At 36.0% G+C, this 23,182-nt stretch overlaps 2 protein-coding genes across 2 annotated transcripts in view; one reads left to right on the top strand and one right to left on the bottom strand.

Moving 5' to 3' along the window:
• Positions 1-23,182, bottom strand: part of LOC115223672 (anaphase-promoting complex subunit 4) — a 106,479-nt gene that overhangs the window by 15,043 nt on the left and 68,254 nt on the right. The window lies entirely within an intron of this gene.
• On the top strand, positions 5,376-13,784 carry LOC115223700. The gene is made up of 3 exons (XM_029794378.2): positions 5,376-5,927; positions 10,460-10,982; positions 12,890-13,784. Exons 1-3 carry the CDS (start codon positions 5,847-5,849, stop codon positions 13,096-13,098), a joined length of 813 nt encoding a protein of 270 aa, XP_029650238.1. The 5' UTR covers positions 5,376-5,846; the 3' UTR covers positions 13,099-13,784.

Genomic DNA, 23,182 nt, shown 5'->3' with positions numbered 1-23,182 from the left:
AAACGGCAAAATGTCTGTTTGTGTGTGTGTGTGTGAGAGAGAGAGAGCGTGTCCTTTATACAAATCCACAATTTTTCAGTTAGAGGGCTCGCACTTTCTATGGTCATTCAAAACCGTCCAAGGGTGGTCGTGCACATCTTTACATTTCCCCAGTCACCCCGCAAAGCCATTAAAAAAATCAATAGAAGTGACTTTTTTGTGAATTTTCTATTCAAAACCCAATCAAAATGCCCAAAACTTGATACGCCAATTGAATGCCAGCTAGCTGTATGTGATTGGTCGGAGATTTGGACAGTACTCACATGTATGTGCGCATGCACGCAGCTGCATATGCATGCACTAGCACCAGGACCCGGCATTGCAGGGTCATAGTGCTAGTATTGTAATAAAGGGTTAACAAAGATCTCAAAACAACAACTTAGCAGGTAATATCAAACTTACTTTTTAATACATTTAATTAAAAATCAAAACCTACAAACTGTGTAGAATAGAGCCTTTAATGTAGGTGTATACCAAACGGAATCATAGATTATCTCTTATTATAAAAGGCAGATTTTATCTGCCTCCCTTTGGGAGTTATAGAAATCTACAATATAGGATTTCTTCAATTACAATTTACCTAGCTTTTTTAAGAGTACAATGCATCGCGTCATGCCAGGTCCAGTTTTTAAAATTTAAACTCCAATTAAGCAAAATTTACAGAAAACTCACATTCTGGTGTGTGTGTCAAATGCTTTTCTTAGTCTGGTTTACACCACACGCAAACGCACACACACAGTGTGCGACGAATAAAATGAAAGTAAATGTAATATTTGTTTCTGTCTATCACGCTGATAGATACATGAGTAAAATGTATGGGAAGCTAACAGATAACAGTGAGTGAAAATGTTCTTGGAAGAGAGTAAATTAGCGACAGAGTGATTTGAGCAAGACTAAACTGAAAGTATGAAACAGTGTTTATGTATAAACAGACGACACTTATGTATAAACAGACGTTACCAAACCGCCCGAATTTACCTATTCATATTTAAATGAGAATATCAGAGTAAATCTCTTTAGTACATTCGTGAAAACACGTATTATACTTCGTAAACACTTCAAATACAGTTTTGTACAAAAATCGAAGTGTAATTTTAATTCCGTGAATTATGGGAGATTTTTTTCCGAAATTTGTTCCTATTGTGTTTTCAAAATTTGTAATTCTGACAAAAAATGGATACGAATTTCATTATATCAAGCAGCGAGTCAGAATTCGAAGGATTTTCTACTGAAGACCTTCATAAATCTAACTCTATGGCTGAAAAAAAAAAAGCATCTTTATATAAGAGTGAAGTTGTGTGTCTGTCCCCTTCGATTTAGATTCGTAACTACTCCCACATTTTGCCGTGCAGTTTAACCAAAAGCGGGTATCTTATAGTCGTGATTCATATCGAGCCCTTCTGGGTATTAGCGCGCGTCTACGATGAGTCTACGATTTAAAAAAAATTTACCATCATATTTTTCCATTTGAATGCATTTTTTTCGCTTTTATATAAGGGAAGTAACTCTCTAAAAATATCTACGATGTGTCAACGATTTAAAAAAAAAATTTACCTTAATTTTTTTTCAATTTTTAATGCATTTTTTTGCTATTTTTTGGCTATAACTCTCTAAAAATGCTTATATAGTTATTTCCCTTACAACCCGAGCAACGCCGGGCGATACTGCTAGTTGTTAATAATAGTGTAACAAAGAAGGCTTTTAGAAAGAGAGAGAGAGTTATAATGACTGAGGTCAGAAGATATGAAAAAGGATTTAGAAATTTTCGAAGCCAATTTATTTGTCATATGTGTATAAATCATATATCAACTAAGCTATCAAATGCTGTTATACACCACTGGTCACAATGTGCTTCACGGCATAGTTGTAACCTTCAAATGATTGTTCCTTCTCAAGCCATGCCTGGCTCATTAGGGCCGGTTTCCTTGGCGTATAGGTTCCACACTTGGACAGGACACTGGTCCGTTGCAGGTGAGCTGCATGATGCAGGAAGAAAGAGGGATAGAAAGTTGTGGCAAAAGAGTCAGCAGAAGTTCGCCATTACCTTCGCGTGGAGCTTAGGTGTTTTGTTCATAAACACACACATCGCCCGGTCTGAGATTCGAACCCGCGATCCCTCGACTGCGAGTCCACTGCTCTAACCCCCAGGCCACGTGCCTCCAAATGTAGCCTTCAAATGATACCACCCTGCTGGCTAGGCAGGCAGGTCAACATCTTCCTTTAACAGAACACCAATCTGTCAGATTTACCCACCTATTTCTTTACTACCCACAAGGGGCTAAACACAGAGGGGACAAACAAGGACAGACAAATTGATTAAGTCGATTATATAGACCCTAGTGCGTGGTACTTATTTAATTGACCCCGAAAGGATGAAAGGCAAAGTCGACCTTAGTGGAATTTGAACTCAGAACATAGCGGCAGAAGAAATACTGCTAAGCATTTCGCCCGGTGTGCTAACGTTTCTGCCAGCTCGCCGCCTTATCTGTCACAGATTTACCCACCTACAGCTGAGTGGACTGGAGTAACATGAAATGAAGTGTTTGCTCAAGAAAACAACATGCCACTAGTGAGGGAATCAAAGCAATAATCTTGCAATCATGAGTGCAACACCCCAGCCATTAGTCCACACTCCTTCACACGTGTATCTTTTTACATTCAAAAGCCACAACATATATTATTAAATAAAAAAAAATATACTGCTAAGTAAATTGATTACTCCCCACCTGCTGAAGGCTTATATTGCGTCCTCATTTTTGCAGTAATTACTTTAAAATCTGGTTGGTAGGATGTTAGAAGTTTGTTTTACTAAGATATGATTTTGAAAGCCAATCTTATCTCAGGAGTTGCACACAGCAGCTCAAGAGCCACATGCAGCTTGCAAGCCGCAGAGACCCCGCCACACACACACACGCGCACCTCCTGTTGTTATATAGAGAAAAATATAGTTTCTTCCTCTTTATGATACCTCTTTGTTTCAAGAGCAAGATGGCTATTAAATAATAGCCTCAAATCTCTCTCTCTCACACACGATAGAGAAAGAGAGAGTGTATGAGTGAGTGTATAACTAAAAAGTAAAAAATATATATATATATAAATCATGATCAACTTTTCTCATTTGGAGCAAACATGTTTTCCAACTGCTGTTATGGCAGCGTGCACATGAACCGTACATGTTCAGAGTCATATATAAAATGAAATAATATCTCAATGTATATAAATTGCCTTGTTCACAAACAATATACAACAATAAAAATAGAGTGCATACACCATCAAGAACAAAATTAATAGCAGCTGTTAAAGAAATGAACTAATTAAAATTATCTGAATATATCCAACATAGTTGTAATAAATGTTAAGAAGAAATAGCCATTTGGTAAGAAGACAGTTGACCAAGAATTCTGTTCTCGAAGTCCACAATCAGATTAAAACCTTTGGTATTCAAATTACTCTGTCAAATGTAATGATTATTTATTTACATTGCTTTGAATTAATCATGCATTATATCATAGCTTTGAGATTGCAATGATAGGATCGTTTATAGTTAGAATGACATTGTAGGTGTGAGAGGCTGAGTCTGACTGGCTTGAATATAAAACAGAATGTATCTTTTCGGTTTGAATGGCAGTTTTTAACATAATTTCTAGGTATCTAAAAATTTTAAACTTCGTATACTGGTAGAATGTGTTTATAAAACATTTTTTTCTCTTGGCTTTATTGAGAAAATTCTATAGTTTGTAAGATATTTGTTGTTTTTTTCTTCAATTTCTGCAATTTCAACCAATCAATGACGTCCATTGAGGTAAAAAAAAACATTCTGTGCTGTCTGAATATGTCTCTCGTTTAAGAAACAGATTGGGTTTATTTGTGAAGAAAAAAAGATACCCTTCCCCCCACCCCAAACCCTAACACAGATTCAAATGCAATAGATCGATACTAGGGTCATAATTATGGGTGACAATTTCATATGACACCGCTAGAAAAAACTGACGTTCAAACCGAAAAAATCCAACAGAATATATGAACCAGATATGGCTAGTTTAAATGCTGAAGTTTTAAAGACCATGAGTTTTCACTCAATTGCAGATTTCTTAAGGCATAAGAAGTGTGATAGAGGAGCCAAATGAAAAGAATTGATGAGATCAGATTTCAGGACATTGAGAAGTCCAGTACAATAAAATATGAATTAAAGGGTTCGTAGGCAAAAAAATAATTGAGAACCACTGAATTAAACCGTTCAAAACGGTGCCCCAGCATGGTTGTAGTTCAAATACTGAAACAAATAAAAGACATTTGTACGACAGGTAATGCAATATTTGGTTAAAGCTTCTACACTGAATGAGGATCTTTTCTGTTTGAACGGCAGTTTTTTCTAGTGGTGCCATATGAAATTGTCACCCATAATTATGACCCTAGTATCGATCTATTGCATTTCAATCTGTTTTAGGGTTAGGATTGGTTAGAGTTAGGGGGAAGGGTATCTTTTTTTCTTCAGAAATGTAAATAAACCCAATATGTTTCTTAAACGAAGGACATATTCATACGGCACAGAATGTTTTCACCTCAATAGACGTCATTGATTGGTTGAAATTGCAGAAATTGAAGAAAAAAAAAACAGCAAATATCTTACAAACTATATAATTTTCTCAATAAAGCCAAGAGAAAAAGATGCTTTTTAAACACATTCTACCAGTATACGAAGTTTAAAAGTGTTTAGTAACGTGGAAATTATTTAAAAAAACTGCCGTCCAAACCGAAAAGACCCATAATATTATAGCAGTTTAGTCATTAACTTTCAAGCGGTCAGTTCCTTGGAACGAAATGAAAATTTATTTAAAATAAAAAAAAATAAAACTAATTATATTAGTAGGAAAAATGTTCCTAACAATTACGAAATTGCGCCATCTACCTCCTCTCGACTCATCCCCCCTTTACCCAACAATAAAACTATGAGACAGAGACACATCCAGTACGAACTTTCTGTCGTTTGCCAAAATTAAAACTGTCAATCAACGTCTTACAACACATCAGATTCCCCATCCACGCTTCATCCAGTTTTCATTTCCTTTGTAATGCATCTATATAATTAACAAACCTTTTAACGTTACGCGCGCCTAGTATTAAGATAAATTGAGTTGGAGATAGATAAAAAAAAAAATATAATAATAATAACAAGACAAAAAAAAATCAAATAAAACAGAGTTTAGAAAAGAAAAGATTAAGAAATCTAAGTTTAATAAATTATAGCTCCGCCCTTCTTGATAGTGAACACGTGTTTATCAAGTAGGATAAACCCATCCCTCTGTTTGCCTTTAATACTCCAGCTCAAAAGTTATTCAGTCGTATTGTTACAATTCCTTTTCTTTTCGTCGCTTTCTTTCTGTTCGTAAGTTAGTGGGGCGAGAGTGGATAAAGAAAAAGTTAATAGAGGCACGAGCATACAGGTGAGAAAGACATGTTTTGATACCCCACAGGCAGCAAATCAGCAAGCAGTCAGATCAGTTGAAAATTACCCAGTAAATATAACATATCTATATAACTGACAAAGAGTTTAGTTGTTAAGTTCATTTGTCGAGCGGATCCGTCTTGAGAGGTTACACTATTGAGCGTCGTCGATTTTATTATTATTATTATTAGTAACATCGTTATTGTAACTTTTTATCACGGTCCAAATCAAATCACACCCAAAAAGGATTGAATTAAAAACGGAGGGGAAAAACTCTACACTTAAATTACTGCTTTGCTTTCTTCCTTAAAACTTGGAGAACAAAAGCTGTCAAAAATCAAGTCTCGACACAGCCAGAAATATGATAAATTATAAGTTGCTAATATTTTCACTGACAGTCACCACATGGATACAGACTGCAACAAGCAGCGCACTAAAAACAGTAAGTATTTATTTTGTTGAACTTTCTGGCTTCATTTAATATCTTAGTATAAAACAGTATTTAACGTACACAAATATTCAAAGCATGAAACGCCATACCGCTGTATATAATATGCGTGTGAGACAAGCGTACCCCCAACACATATTAGGATAATTTTTTTAGTGAATTTGTCTAGACAGGCGGGCGCGCACACACACACACACACACAGCTAATCGAAGTTACAAAGTGATTTAAGAGCCAAGAGTGTCTAGCCTGACTTACTTTTTGAGTTCTTTTTCCGTGTTTGTATTACAGATTGGATTGATAAATAATTTAATGTAATTCAGTTTGAATGATGTAAATAACTTGGTTGAATGATAAATTTAGTGTTGCTGGTGACGCTGGTTTGTCGAGGAAGGAAGCTTTGAACAAGTGGGACAAGACAAAACGATACCTTGGCCCTTATATCTATCTATATATATATATATATACACACACACATGATGGCTGCTCCCTCGTTATTGAGTATGGACATTGCACGAGGCTTAACTGTTATCGGTTCTGTGATCGAATGTGACTTTTTAGCCCAGCTAAAGACCTACAATGTCTTGTACAGAATTGGCAGCTAAAACCTTTGCCGGCTGTAGTTATATACACATACGTACATATACACTCATACATACAAACAAATTTTTAATATCAGATACACACACACACACCGTGTCTATGAGCCAATATCCTGAAACCTGACCTCCACTACTTCTTTGCTATAGCTTCCTGTATCACACTTGTGAATAGTCAAAAGAAATCTATTACATACACACACCCACATATCTCCCATACTCAGACAAGCATTGAAACGTGGAATCGAAATTTTAGCGTCCGTAGCTGTCACCCACTGAAAAACAACAACAAAAGGGGTAACTTCAACAGTTTTATACAAAGAACAGGTATGCTGTTTGTGGAGAGAGAGAAAGAGAAAGCAGGGTGTTTATGCGCATACCTTACAGGTGGATATGAGAAGACAGCATAGACTAGAGATATCGTAGTTGAACACAAACAAGAGGTAGAGTGCGAGTGAGGTTGACAAATAGTGAGGTGGGAGCAAAGGCAGATGTTTACTGTGAGAAACAATGCTTGGCTCTGATAAAAAAAAAAGTACAAAAGAACAAAACAAAAATAGTAAAGAAAATAAGAATGATCCGACTATGTGGGCAGCACAAGAGGGCCCGAACGTCTACGCAATTGCTCAAACTGCTAGAAATAATAGCCAGCTCTCCTTTAAATCAAACCCATACCGTCTTAAAAAGGGAAGAGTTATACACCACTACAATGCGGTACAACAGTTAGCATATGCCTTAAAAACAGAAAAATAATGTGATGGTCACAGCTTGAGCTCTTTTTAAGGTCTGGTTGATTTGAAGCTAAACCGCTTACTGTGATTTGGAGCAAGACTCCGATAAACTGACTTCTAGGGGGTATTCAAAAGCTATCCTATCGTCGTTCTTAATTTCTCTGGCTTAGTTTTTCAACAGGAAGAAAATAAATTAAATGTTCATTACCCAGAACGAATTTGATATGAATGAAAAGTTAGCATATATGTTTCACTGTCGACAGTCAATGCATTATCCCGCTCTATCCCTGCTACAACCACCAAGTAATCGCAGTAAAACTAGTTCAGTTCACTCAAGTAAACAACTAAGATAGAAAAGAAACAGGTCGGGTTTTTTCCCAGTTATTTTCATTGTGCATTGAGAAAAGCAAATTGAGTACAATATTTGGCGGCAGTTGAACAAGAATGAAATAGTGGAGAGTTTTAAAATCAACATGAGGAATCATAGATTGTAAAAAGGTTGCAGGTTGGACAAGGGCGAAATGTTCTGATTTGCCCTTTGTGGTTACCCTTTATATTTATTCATCTATTTCCTAACTTTTATATCTTTCAATCGGCGATATTAAAAAAAATATTTATAAAATAGTGTTAAATTTCCAATTTTTGTATGCTGTCTTGGTTCGTGTAAAGGCCTTTGTTCTTGGATTTCTGTTTTTCTTACTATTTATAGGCGCAAGCATGATTATTAAGAAGGTCGCTTTGCAACCACGTGGTTTTGGGTTCAGTCCCACTCTGCATATATATATGCGTGTTGTTTGTCCCCTACCATGTCTTCGACAAAAAAAAAAAAAGAGACTAATAGAATAAGTACCAAACTTAAATATAAGTACTGGGGTCGATTTGTCCGGCAAAGCCCTTAAATGCGGTGCCTCTCCAGCATGGCCGCATTCCAGTGACTCAAACAAGTAGAAGATAAAAGATCCTTGTAACAAATAAAGAAATTAATATTTCTATCTGGGAAAATGTTCTACAGTTTCCGTTACGAGTTTATGTGTTAAATGTGATATATTACGCACAGTCGCGACAAATAAAATCTACGACGGAGTTTCGATTGTGGAAGATATAAATTACGTGGTATATAAAGAAATACATAATCGAAAACAAAGCAAAAAAAAACACCATTATTAGTAAGAAACTCTAGCATTCGAGGATGGTGGTTAGGATAAATTATGCCTTTCGAAATTCACTTCAATTTCCACTTGACAAGATCCAGCTGGAACACTTCTCAGCTGCTTCTGCCATTACCTTAAGAGCTCTGGTAATTATCATTAAGGAGATAACCACAAGGCAGAGGTAATTTCCTTGCGAATAAAACTAATTATCTTTTTTTTAATAATATCAGGATGTATGCATTTCTCTTTATATATTTCTTTATTGCCCACAAGGGGCTAAACATAGAGGGGACAAACAAGGACAGACAAAGGGATTAAGTCGATTACATCGATCCCAGTGCTAAACTGGTACTTTATTTATCGACCCCGAAAGGATGAAAGACAAAGTCGACCTCGGCGGAATTTGAACTCAGAACGTAACGACAGACGAAATACCGCTAAGCATTTCGCCCGGCGCGCTAACGTGTCTGCCAGCTGGCCGCCTTCAATGCATTTCTCTTTATATTAGTCGCTACTACCCTCAAGAAGCATGACAACACAAGTGTGCCATCCACTTACTGACTGTGTTACCTCATACATAACCTTCAGAAAAATAGATATTTAAAAAAAAATTCTACAAACACCTTTCAAATAGTGTAGATTCTGATTTGTTGTGAAAATTTTGTTCAGAAGTGGGGAAGGAGTTTTGAATGATTTATATAAATCGACTTTGTTTCCTCATAACTTTTAGCAAAAATTAGTACTTTTTAATAAAATTCAGAAAGTATACATTATAATTATATCAGAATTTCATGTGGAAAAAAAAACAATTGGTGGATAAGCACACACATACATACCAACACATCACATAATTTCAAATTTCATTTTGTAAATATATATGTGATGTGTGTATGTGTCCACTAATTTTGTTTCTTTTTATCTTATTAAATTTCAATGTAATCCTAATGGTATTTGCTGAAAATTTCATTAGAAAAAAAATACACGTTTTTTTCTGAAAGTTATGAGGAAACAAACTGACTCATGTAAATTATTCAGAGTTCGCCCGCTACTCCCCAAAAAACTTTTCACAACAAATTCCATTATAATCTGAAAAGTATTTGTAAAAACTTTTATTTAAAAATATCCATTTTTCAGAAAGTCATGAGGAAACAAAGTTGGAGAGGGCACAATTCTATAGGTATGACCTAAAGACAGTCATGAATGCCACCATGAAGTCTGATGCATGTGAAAGAAATTTTTATAGAAGTTACAGCCATATAAGAACTGGATGTAACCCTCAAAGACTAGGAACTTATGAAGTTAAACATCTTGATGCTTCCAATCTGCTACTGACAAAGGGCTTTTTGCCCAAAACATTGAAACTCTTGCCTTCTTGTTTCCCCATGACATATGAATTTATCAAAATTTTTGAAATTCATTAAATATTTGCTGACACAGACCATCACTAGTTTCCTCAATTTCTGGTTTTTATTTAATTTTCTATTTTTTTTATCAATGTCAATAAAATAAGTACCAGTAATATACAGGAGTAGATTCCAACCCAATGGCTATATTTATTCCACTCACAGAAAATAAAAATGAAAATGTAAAAAAAGTGCATCTCCATGGTCACCCAACATGCTAGAAAAAATAACAGCAAAATCTCTCTCAACTGTCTTAAAAAGGGATTGATTAGCGTCATCCAGGTTCATTATGCCTGTGACAAGTCAGTAAGGTCATGATTGGAATGCCTTTGAACCGAAGTCAATCAGAACCAACTTGGGACCAGATAACAGAAAGGGGTTTTGTGTCACAGCAAAAGAAAATATTCTCGTGGTCCTGTGCCAAGACTAAAAGTCATCATCATCATCCTCTTCACTACCACAATCTTTCCAGTTGTTGAGAGAGACAATGTGAGAAACACTTGACACTTCCTATTTCATTGGACAAGATACTTAACTCCACTTGCTAACAGTCTTAATTCCTATTAAGAGAATCAAGCATCAAAATATTTTTCATCATTATATTGCAATAATTTACATACGAAATTTTTTTTTCATTTTTGCAGCTACCACTACCACAGTTCCAGTCACTAAAGAAGTTCTACCCAGGGTATAAACAGTATGGTGGAGAATTCAACAAGCTCCATCTATTTACGCTGATAGGATGTAATGAATCTTGCCAGAATAAAGTTTTGCACGACTTGAGTGCGTTACGCTTATCCTATGCACTCAATAAGGTTGGTGGAGTCCACTCCTTGGGAAAAACACTTATTCGATTATCCACAAAAGGTGAGGACAGTGTGAGCGGCACAGATAATAACCAGTATATCTTTCACCCCATTGCTTATGGACCATATTTAGCTGACAAATATGGTTACCCAAATGTTTCAAAGTTACATGCTACAGATCCCATACAGACAATGAAGAAATTCTATGGAAAACAGGGAATAATACGGATAATAACATATGTCAAGCAAAACAATATGCCTAAAGGACATGTTGCATTGTGGGATTGTACACATTTCCACCAATCAAAAAACTGGTTAGTCAGTCATGAATTATTTACATTGGAATTCTGGGAATCTCCAGGTAAGATATAAAATGTTTATACTTAGTTTACAATTTTTAATACATCACAATTGGTTGTTTAGCTTACTAGAACTAGTAGCTAAATCACCCTCAAATCTCACACTACCATCTTTAAAAAAAAAAACAGAAGACATATTAGGTATTATGGGACTAGATAAACTTTGACTGAGAAAAATGATGAAGTGGTTGTGGTTGGAACACCAAAGATCAAATGTGTGATTGATCAAGGCAGATGTAGAACTAAAGAATAATCCCTTTAGGGATATGGAATGGTAGAGGCCTTAAAATATTTAATTACACCTGTACCAGATTCAAACTTGATTTTCATTAATCTGGGACATCAATAAAATAAGTTCTACTCATTATTTAGTCTCAAGTTAATCCAGACCCTTTGATCTAAGGCATTCCTAAAGTGACTAAGTGTATCTAGGAATACACTTATCTAATGTTCTTTTTCATTTTTAAGATGCAAGGGAAATTTTGCTATTTTTTTTAAAGTATTGACGATATATTTGCTGTTATCATTTGTAACATCATTTTTATGCTTAATCGAAATAAATTACTTAGAGATATGAACTTTACTTTGAACTTTTAAGAAAGAGAATAAATATCAACACCATTTCATAACATATAGTTTTGTTAAAAAAATAAAGGCCACCAACCTATGAAAACCATTTCTAAAGAATATATGTCCCATACCAATTCCACCAAGAAATTTTCCCTTATTGTTTGACTCAGTTTGCAACAGAAACAGCTTTGTTTCTGAGTTGTAGAAGTTATAGTTAGGTTTAAAACACATCAAATGTTAAATTATCATATTAACAGAATTTGGTATATTTCTATATTTCCTTAACCCTTCAGTATTTAAAATGGCCACACCAAACCAAAATATTCTCCTGGTTTTATATTAAAACCAGCCAAATCCAGCTTCTCACACCTATCTTACAACGTCATTCTGAAAATAAACAATCACACCATCAAAATCTCATAGCTATGAGATAATGTATGATTAATTCAAAACAATTTGAATAAATAAAGCATTATATTTGACAGAATAATCTGCATGCTAAAAAGTTTAGATTAACAAAGTGAAAGGGAATATTTGTTATCCAAATACATCTCTGTACCTAAGACCATTGATTTAATTAATCCTGAAAGTAGTGGCAAGCTAAAATCTATGTCACACAGGGCTGTCCTCAAGTTTGCTGACTGCAGCAGGCCCAAATGTGCAACCATACCCCACCTTGAAGTGTTGCTTAGGGCAGACTGCCCTCATCACCCGAACTTCCTCAGATACACTACTGCCTGAAAGTATGAAAAGCAACCTTGAATCTGAGAAGATTCAATCTCTAAAACATGAGCACAAACCCAAGATATCCAAAATCATTTAGGCTCTTTATATTTTGCATTATTTTTCACAGCCTGGTCATTGGACTCCAAATAATCCAAGCATTCATCATCATCATTTAACATCCGTTTTCCATGCTGCCATGGGTTGGACAGTTTGACAGGAGCTGACCAGGGCTGTTCAGGCTTTCAAGTCCATTTTGGCATGGTTTCTACAGTTGGATGCCCTTCCTAACACCAATGAAATACATTGTGTTTGAATAATTCTGAGCAATTCAAATGTATAAGATTGTTTTATTTAAACCACCCATATCTAATCCAAATATTCTTTCTAACCAGATCCAGCTTTTCACACCCGCCCAACAATGTCATTCTAAAAATAAACAATTGCATCATCATAATCTCAAAGATACAAGATAGTTCATGATTAATTCAAAATAATGTGAATAAATAAGCATTACATTTGACAGAGTAATCTAAATGCTAAAGAGTTAAAATAAATTCAGATCTTCTGTAATTTCAATTGTCATAATGTAATTTTGGTTTCCATTTCTTTATAGACTCCAGCTGCAAACTGACAGATAATTATCAATGGCAAGATTACTATCAGAAAGCAGATCCAGCTGATATCGGCAGAAAAAGTTCCAAATCTCTAAGACACAAAGCCCATAATAGGCACAAAGGAAGCCAACGCTACCAACATCTTCTACGACTAGTTAAGAGTAAGCAACGGCCAAAGAAAAAGCACCACCAAACATTAGGAAGCTGAGTTTGAGAAGATAAGTTAAGAAAATTGGCAGAAATCCATGACAAAAGTATTTCAACAACTGCAGCAATGTTACTTGAGCTTTATGAAAGCAGAATACCCAAATGTGCTATGAAACTACTAAATAGTAGATATTGTTTCAAATTAACGTTCATTTTATTAAGATGAGTAGATTAATATCAAATAAAGAAAACCATAAATCTGCTAAATACATTGAAAGAGAGAACACGTTAAAAGTTTATGACAATCTTGAGTTTGTATAAAATATAATGGCTTGGTCACATGTTGAGAAGTCATTTTTTTTTTTTTGTTATGATATGCTTTTGTCATCAATGGTTACTAAGAAACAACTAAGATGTTTCCATACGAAACATTTTGGGGAAACCAACATAGGGAATATGTTTCCTGCATAACAGGGGGTCTTGCTGCAAGTTACTGTGGTAAAAGCTACAAAAGAAATACGTAAATGACATCCTTGGGTTCAGTGGCTGAACTGGCATTTAAAATTGATAATCATGTCAAACGTATATTAAGGATGGATAAAGATGTGATCAGGTATGTCCATGAGTCACCAAAGGACTGGCTATCTAAAGATTATCAATAACCTTTGCAGCTATGAATGCAATAAAGAAAATACCCTTGTGGTAAATGTTTTCTATTTGTAATATAATAAAGCTGTTCATAAAATACGAATGTAAGTTCTTATTTCTTTAAATATTTTTGTTCACCCTGGATTATCTGTTTCTTTATTACCCAGAAGGGGCTAAACAGAGGGGACAAACGGCTTAAGTCAATTACATCAACCCCAGTGCGTAACTGGTACTTAATTTATCGACCCCGAAAGGATGAAAAGGCAAAGTCAACCTCGGCAGAATTTGAACTCAGAACATAACGGCAGACGAAATATGGCTACGCATTTCGCCTGGCATACTAACGGTTCTGCCAGCTCGCCGCCTTTCACCCTGGATTATCATTATTGGTTTAATGTTCACTTTTCCATGCTTGAATGAGTCAGACAGAATTTACTGAGATGGGTTATTTTTTACAGTCAGATGCCCTCCTTGTTGCCAATCCTCACATGTTTACAAGGGAGATTGGAAATGGATCTCACTTATGTAACATGTGGTTACAACTATCTCATGATGCTAACTAGGACAAGGAGACAGTAACACACACACATCATCATCATCGTCGTCATTTAACGTCCGTTCTCCATGCTAGCATGGGTTGGACAGTTCGACCGGGGATCTGGGAAGCCAGAAGGCTGCACCAGGCTCCAGTCTGATCTGGCAGTGTTTCTACAGCTGGATGCCCTTCCTAATGCCAACCACTCCGAGAGTGTAGTGGGTGCTTTTTACGTGCAACCGGCATGGAAGCCAGTCTAGGTGGCGCTGGCATCAGCCACGTTCGGATGGTGTTTTTTACGTGCCACTGGCACGGAAGCCAATCTAGGCATCGCCCATGATACATATATAAATGTATGAGTGGGTTCCATTCCATTTACCAAATTTCACTCAGAAGGCATTGGTCAGTCAAATGCTTCAGTAGAAAACACTCAAAGTGTAACACTGAAATTGAACTCAAGACCACACGACTGTTTAGTGAACTTCTTAATCATACTACTTCTACCTACCTATCTACCAAAACCCGTGCATGTGTCCCAACATACCCATGTCGGTCTCTACCCATAGCTATGCTTGTACCTAACACACAGTCATGCCTGCATAAAATACATAAAAACACTTAATACAACAAAGATAATAAAACAAAACATCAAAGGTACCCAAGGTATGCTGAGCTGCACCCGATTTTGCAGTGAAAGTACAGTGACAAAATAGACATATGAGAGTTGACTTGTTTGTCAAGTACAATTGGAAACTAACTAAATAACCCCAAAAAGCAGAAAGGAAAAAAAGTAATAAAAAAAACTGCCGATAAACTAATGCAATAAAAACAGATTAATATATTAAGAAAATATATTAGCTGTGTCTATGTTTTGCAAGTAGCAACTAGATATTTTGTTTTTTTGTTTTGTTTGTTTTTGTTTTTCCAGTTTCAGCTCTTGAGCTGTGGCCATGCTGGGGCACCGCCATTGTGGTGAAAGAGTACAGCAGGGATCACCACCCCCTGCCGGAGCCTCGTAGAGCTTTTAGGTGTTTTCGCTCAATAAACACACACAACGCCCGGTCTGAGAATCGAAACCGCGATCCTGCGACCGCGAGTCCGCTGCCCTAACCACTAAAAATTTTTATGAAAGAAAATCATAGCCTCATTTAGTTATGTTAAATTTCTTTTTCTATAAAAGTTTTTTTTTTCTTCTTCGTTTTACTATATCTTCACTGTGGTTCATTTTTGTTATTTACTATTTAAATCTAACATCGGCTTCTGAATCCAAACCCTATTCCACGTGTTTGTGTGTGATTATGAACATAGTATTTATAATTTAGAATTTAATAAATTACAAGGGTTAATAGCTAACCAAATCCTTAAGGGACTGTATGTACGTAGTTATGTCTATATGTATGTGTTATCATTATCTTTTAGCGTCCATCTCTCTTGCTCATATGGGTTGGACAGTTCAATTGGAGCCAACACGGTCTGAGCAAGGCATTGTGCTTCAATATGTGTGTGTGTGCAAGTATATACATATGTGTGTGTGTGCAAGTATATACATATGTGTATGTGTGCGTATGTAAATATATACATGTGTGTGTTTATAGACAAATTTAGAGAGAGAATAAGTGAGTCAGTTTATTTTTCCTCGACATTACTGCCTATACAATAAAGAAAGTACATTTAACAATACTGCTATCACTAGATTAATTATGTAGTTGATCATCTAATTAGCTCAGCAGTTCTCATACTGACAATTATCAAACCTCCTACCAAAAACAAAATAATGTGTACCAGTGGAATTTTTTACTGCCTTCCTCTTTATTAATGAGAACACAAAAGAGTCGGCATTCACATACTTCTTGTTTTCTTTGCTGCATTGTTGGTTTAAAAAGTTTTAAACTATCTAAATTATATTTAACATGGCAAATTCTTTGTCCTCTTTTTTCATCTTCACAGCACCTCTCATGGAGTGAGGGTGAAAAAGCTAGGTTCTCCTATGAGAAACACTGACCTAGATGATCTAATTAGTGCTGGGGTTGTTGCACAAGCATAGTTAAAAGAGTAAGGGAAAAGGGGGAAGGAGGAGTGCTACCAACAAAGGGTTTCTTTCTTCAAGTGAAAAGTAGATTGTAAGAAGTATGATGTTGCAGACTAAGTGTGGAAGATCTGTGTAAGCTGGAGAGAAATAAAGCAAACATGATCCACTGGGAAAGTAATAAAAGAGAGACACAATATAATGAATGCTAGAAAGAAAATTTTGAGGGTCAAATCTTTGATACAGGGCCTCATGAATTTGAGATGGGTAATATACAGTACCTTAATAGAACCAGACAGTCAATACTAAAATGGAAAAAAATACTTCAAAGTACTAAATGATGACAACAATGATGCTTTGATTTCTTATCACCATCACCTTTATCCCTCTTTCAGACACCACGCCATTCAAAGTGGGGGAGCCCTGAATTCCTACTCAACCCACTCGAATGTGCTCCTTATCACACTGCACCTCTTTCCCTTCTGTTTCTCTCTTTCATAACAAACTCTGTTAGTCTCTCCCCTATCACACTCTCAAAACAATAAACCTACTCCAATCATAATTTAGCATCTCTCACCTAGTCACATCCCACTCTCTCTCTCTCTCTCTCATTCTCCCACTTAGTCATGGGGAACCCTTCATCTTGTGAGTTGTAAAGGTGACCTCACTAGTGCTGGTGATGCAAGAAAAAAAGTACCAAGTACACTCAGAAGAGTACTGTAAATCAAGCAGAGACAAAACATGATTGAGATGATTCTTTAGTCCTGCCAAAACCAAGACCTCTCAGTATTACTGGTGCACCCTGTACATTCTGTAAAGTAGTTTGCATTAGGAAGAGCATCCAGCCTTTGAAACCATACAGAAAATTGAGGCCCTGGAGCAAAGCACTGTCATTCTTTACCCACTGGATCCTGTTGTAATGCCCATCTCATGCCAGGATAAGCACTCTACACTTAACCATTATCAGGGGTGCATTGAATTGTTCTCAAGGAGCAGGTTGATGCCTTACAACGGTTTTTTTTTCAAATTAACTATGAGACCAAATATGTTTTATGAAAAATCAAATGAACTAATTAGGTTCTGAAAACCTTGATCAGTGAGACTTACTAAGTCATAATCATCCACATATAAAAGATTTTGGATCTTTTCGGTGTGAATGACAGTTTTTTCTAGCGGTGTCATATGAAATTGTCACCCATAATTATGACCCTAGTATCTATCTATTGTATTTCAATCTGTTTTAGGGTTAGGGGTGGGGAGAAGGGTATCTTCTTTTCTTCACAAATGTAAATAAACCCAATCTGTTTCTTAAACGAGGGACATATTCATACGGCACAGAATGTTTTTTAACTCAATAGACGTCAGTGATTGGCTGAAATTGCAGAAACTGAAGGAAAAAAACAACAAATATCTTACAAACTATAGAATTTTCTCAAGATGTTTTATAAACACATTCTACCAGTATACGAAGTTAAAAATTTTGTAGTTACCTAGAAATTATGTTAAAAACTGCCGTTCAAACCGAAAAGATCCAAGATTTCTTCAGGTGGTATAACATTAGTTAATGTACAACACAGCATCCCTCTGTTGTACATCAATTAATGTGATATCGCCTGAAGAAATGAATCAATGATGATGATCAACCGGATGCCCACCGAATACTACAGACTACACTGTAATCATCCCAGGAATACGGACCATGATCTTAAGAGTCATGTGCCTTGTGGAAACACACGTGGCAATGCATTAAATGTTTATAAATTCCATCCAAGGATTATTGTTATTATTATACACACAGATACTTACATATAAATAAATTTTATATATATAGGTGTAGGAGTGGCTGTGTGGTAAGTAGCTTGCTTACCAACCACATGGTTCTGGGTTCAGTCCCACTGCGTGGCACCTTGGGCAAGTGTCTTCTACTATAGTCTTGGGCTGACCAAAGTGGATTTGGTAGATGGAAACTGAAAGAAGCCCATCGTATATATATATATATATGTGTGTGTGTGTGTGTGTGTGTGTATGTTGGTATGTCAGTGTTTGTCACCTCCAACATCGCTTGACAACAAGTGTTGGTGTGTTTACATCCCCACAACTTAACGACTCAGCAAAAGAGACCGACAGAATAAGTACTAGGCTCACGAAGAATAAGTGCTGGGGTCGGTTTGCTTCACTAAAGACGGTGCTCCAGCATGGCCACAGTCAACCGACTGAAACAAGTAATAGAATACACATACATAAAAGCACATAAAAGAGAGGGAGAGAGAGAGAAAGAGAGTGTGTGAGCCAGCATACATAAATACCCAGACACACAATACAAATAGTTAAGCAGAATGCTACCTGTCAGCAGTCAGGTCTGACCCTGGACTCTGTACCCAGTAGCTGGAATTCCTACACTCCAACAACCATATCTAAAGCACAGGAATTCTTTCTGAATACACAGTGTAGATGGCTGCAGACACAATGGAATTTGGGTGGTAAACTGAAGGCCTTCAATAGCTATTTCTTAATTTTTTTGCCTTTCTTGTTTATACATTGCCTTATGATTAATTCATCTCTAAGCTACTTGGGTAATTTTTCTCTTTTAATTTTCTCTTTTTTTTAAATTTCTCAGTTCTTTCAAAAAATTTTTAGGTACAAGTGTAGCTTTGTGGTAAGAAGTTTACTTCCAAATCACATGGTTCTTGGTTCTGTCCCATAGTACAGCACCATGAATGTTTTCTAACATATATTTCTTTATTGCCCACAAGGGGCTAAACATAGAGGGGACAAACAAGGGCAGACAAACGGATTAAGTCGATTACATCGACCCCCAGTGCGTAACTGGTACTTAATTTATCGACCCCGAAAGGTTGAAAGGCAAAGTCGACCTCGGCGGAATTTGAACTCAGAACGTAACAGCAGACGAAATACGGCTACGCATTTCGCCTGGCGTGCTAACGTTTCTGCCAGCTCGCCGCCTTATGTTTTCTAATATAGCCCTGGGCCAGCCAAAGACTTGTGAGTGGATTTGATGGATGAAAACTGGAAGAGGCCCATCATACATACACACACAACACACAAACACACACGTGTATATTTTAATGTGTCTGTATTTGTGTTCGTCCCCCCCACCACCACTTGACAACCAGAGCTGGTTTGTTTACATCCCTGTAACTTAGCAGTTTGACAAAAAGTGACATACAGAATAAATACCAAGTTTAGAAAAAAAGTACTGGGGCCAATTTATTCGACTAAACTATTCAAAGCAGTGCCCCAGTATGGCTGCAGTTTCATGACTGAAACGTAAAAGGTAAAAGATAAATCTTTCTTAACTAGGTTTCTTTTATTACTCTGATTACTATGAAAATATTTGGAAGATTGTCATAAATGTAGGTTAGTTGGCTAAAATAGCTAAAACACTCTGTAACTATTTAAGCCTTTAGTGTTCACATTAATCTGTCAAATGTAATGCTTATTTATTCACATTATTTTGAAATACTCAGGTTCAAGAGGGGTGTCCACAATATTTGCTTGTAACTTTGTTAACTTTTTACAAACAGATTTGAAATTTTGTCAGTGGGTGCTTATATACCAGTGGTTTATAGTTATGTAATTTTAGCTGATCTTTCTGATTAAATTTGACTTTTATGGGCAGGTAAATTTAATTAACAGGTGTAAAAGCAATAACATGGATAAACACTAAAATTGAAGTACAAGTGGAAAGATATATTTTTTCAACACATAAGTACTGATAGAACAGCATATATAGGTTAGAATCCTTACAAAGCAGAAAAATCTGTTCTATCAGTACTTACACGTTGAAAAATCTGTTCTATCAGTACTTACATGTTGAAAAATCTGTTCTATCAGTACTTACACATTGAAAAATCTGTTCTATCAGTACTTACACATTGAAAAAAATATATCTTTCTACTTGTACTACAATATATTTCAGTGCTTCAAAAACAAACTTATGTTTGTTTACATAAAACATACTAAAATTGAAATTCTTAATGCATCTTATCTGTTTGATTTGTTACTAAAATTATCCCAGATGTCAACCACCAACAATTTTGCCACTTTTCAAGACGAGGTACATTAAATTTAATTATTAAAAATACAGGTATAATCAGTACAAGATTTTTTCTTTTTCTATATTTCATTCAAACATTTTGATTAAAAATAAAGTGAAGGAGTGGCTGTGTGGTAAGTAGCTTGCTTACCAACCACGTGGTTCCAGGTTCAGTCCCACTGCGTGGCACCTTGGGCAAGTGTCTTCTACTATAGTCTCGGGTCGACTAAAGCCTTGTGAGTGGATTTGGTAGAGGAAACTGAAAGAAGCCTGCCATGTATATGTGTCTGTGTTTGTCCCCCCAACATTGCTTGACAAACGATGCTGGTGTGTTTACGTCCCCGTAACTTAGTGGTTCGGCAAAAGAGACCGATAGAATAAGTACTAGGCTTACAAAGAATAAGTCCTGGGGTCGATTTGCTTAACTAAAGGCGGTGTTCCAGCATGGCCGCAGTCAAATGACTGAAACAAGTAAAAGAGTAAAGAGGGAGTATAAAACTCTTTTACTAGTCAATATACATTGGCTATGTACTCTTATAAAATTTAATGAATACATTTATATAACAGAATGCTTCTAATAAAAAAAGCTCATTAACAGGTGAGACAAAGGTGAATACAAGTGTGTAACATACTGAAAATTAATGTGTATTTCTCACATTCACATATTTGTAATAAAATAAAATGGAAAATGATAGTATTACTAGTAAACAAGATATAGTTATGCCATATTTCTATTCTGAAACTGTCCAAAGCACCCTTTACACAAGGGCACTTTGCAAAATGAGCACATGTATGAGGTCCTGACCTGGTATCCTTTTGTAGTCTTTTTTTTTTTTTTTCGCAGCGAAAACATAGTTTGCAAACTTTTTTCCTTCCATTAATTTTTTCCACTTCATGGAAGTCAATATTTTTTCTATTGACATCCACTTCAGTTAATTTTGCTTTTCTCCCAGTTCAGTGCTTTCTGGAAGAAAAGCCCTCACGTAACTAAGATGCAATATCAACCCGAAATTTCAAATGAGTGTAGTCCTTTGGTGGCGGAGGTACCTTGTGGCTTTTTACATAATATATGAATTAACTGTAGTTAGACATATTACTGGAGATATATGGATTACCATGCCTTGTATCAGGACTCCAGTAGTTCCACAATCGAGGAAGCTGTTTGATACCAAACATAATGTTTATAGTAAAAAAAGCTCACGTTTCTGTAGTATCAATTGACTGCCGTAGTGGATCAGGTCTTCCACAAATAGAAATTATATATTGAACATATCTATGTAGTAAGACATGATAAAACTATTTTTTTTTACTAGAGCACAAGTTAGTTGTTTGGACAAGCACTAAACAGGTATGGTTGGCATTGTACAGATTCAAACAATAACTTCCGCCCAAGGCTAGAACACGCCTTCAAACAGAAAGAGGATTCAGTTGTTGCTTTGTTGTAGAGTGTTGACGCTACTTTGGCCCACCCAGTAAAGTCAACACATGTTAACAATTGAATGATCTAACCGCAGTTCCTGATTGCAACTCAAGGTAAGAGTAACTATATTTTTGTGCCTTTAAACTACTCTGCATTTTTAAAATCCACCCAATATAAACAAACGAAAGTGTACAATGGACACTGACAGGAACAAAAAGAATATATAAAGCCATCACTTTGGAAACAAAGTTTGAAATTGTAAAAATGTATGATGGCAGTACAACTGTGAAAAACATTTGTGACAAATTTTCACTTAACTCATCAACTGTCTGCCCATTTCTCAAAGAAAAACAAAAATATTGATCTCAAGTGAGAAATGTGCAGCCTTTGCAATCAACCTGGGCTTGTAAAAGAGATGCTGGAAGCATTATTCCGGAAATGGAAAAACTGTTAAATGCATGGATAAGTAACAAAACACAATGCATGTATATGAATGTTAATCAAGTGTTGATTTGTAGCAAAGAATTGTCTCTTTTCAGTATGCTTAAAGAAAAGTAAGGTGACACAAATGAAAATTTTGTTGTAAGCAGAAAATGGTTTGATTGATTTAAAAACTGACATGGGTGGCATTCCATTGAAGTGCAAGGAGAAGCATCAAACGCAGATGCCGATGCAGCAGAAAAATTTCCAGAAACATTGACAGAAATAATTAAAGAAGAGGGTTACATGCCACAACTGATTTTTAATGTCAATGAAACAGGACTTTCCTGGAAATGTATGCCATCCAGTAGTTACATTGCTAAGGAAGAATCTGCACTGCCTGGTTTTAAAGTTGCAAAAGATTGACTGACATTATTATTTGGAGGAAATGCACCTAGGGATTTAAAATTAAAAGCAATCCTAGTTTATCAAGTGGAAAATCTGGGGGCACTTAAAAACATTTTTAAAAAAGTACCCTTCCAGTCATATGGAAATCGAATAAAAAAGCTTGGGTTACAGAAATATTATTTGAAGAATGCTTTTCGTATCACTTTGTGCCAAAAGTTAAGAAGTATTGTGATAAGAATGAACTTCCATTTCATGTAATGTTGCTTATCGACAATGCACCTAGCCACCCTCCAATTCTGCAACATCTCCATCCTAATGTCAAAGTTACTTTTTTGCCTCCAAATATGACATCACTTTTGCAAACGATGGACCAGGGTGTTATTGCAACTTTTAAAACCCATTATGTACACTACACATTTGCAATACTGAATGAAGAAACAGACAAAGAAGGGGAACCAACTGTAATGGAATTCTGGAAAAAATCACATCTATACCACAGTAAAAATCATAAGAAAAGCAGGAGATAATATTCCTCAAAAGAATATGATAGGCGTTTGGAAAAAAATTCGCCCTTAATTTCTGTTCTTCACTCCTGCTCCAGAGTGACGGCTGTGGGGTCACTCCGAAAAGC

The sequence above is a fragment of the Octopus sinensis genome, linkage group LG2 (genome assembly GCF_006345805.1).
Source record: "Octopus sinensis linkage group LG2, ASM634580v1, whole genome shotgun sequence".
Taxonomy (NCBI): Eukaryota; Metazoa; Mollusca; class Cephalopoda; order Octopoda; family Octopodidae; genus Octopus; species Octopus sinensis.
The sequence above is the reverse complement of the archived record's forward strand: the minus strand, read 5'-3'. Positions and strand labels throughout refer to the sequence as shown.

Coding starts and splice junctions, on each gene's coding strand:
- LOC115223700 (XM_029794378.2), top strand. CDS start 5,847: ATGATAAATTATAAGTTGCTAATATTTTCACTGACAGTCACCACATGG. Junction 5,928..10,459: donor CAAGCAGCGCACTAAAAACA/GTAAGTATTTAT, acceptor TCATTTTTGCAG/CTACCACTACCACAGTTCCA. Junction 10,983..12,889: donor GGAATTCTGGGAATCTCCAG/GTAAGATATAAA, acceptor ATTTCTTTATAG/ACTCCAGCTGCAAACTGACA.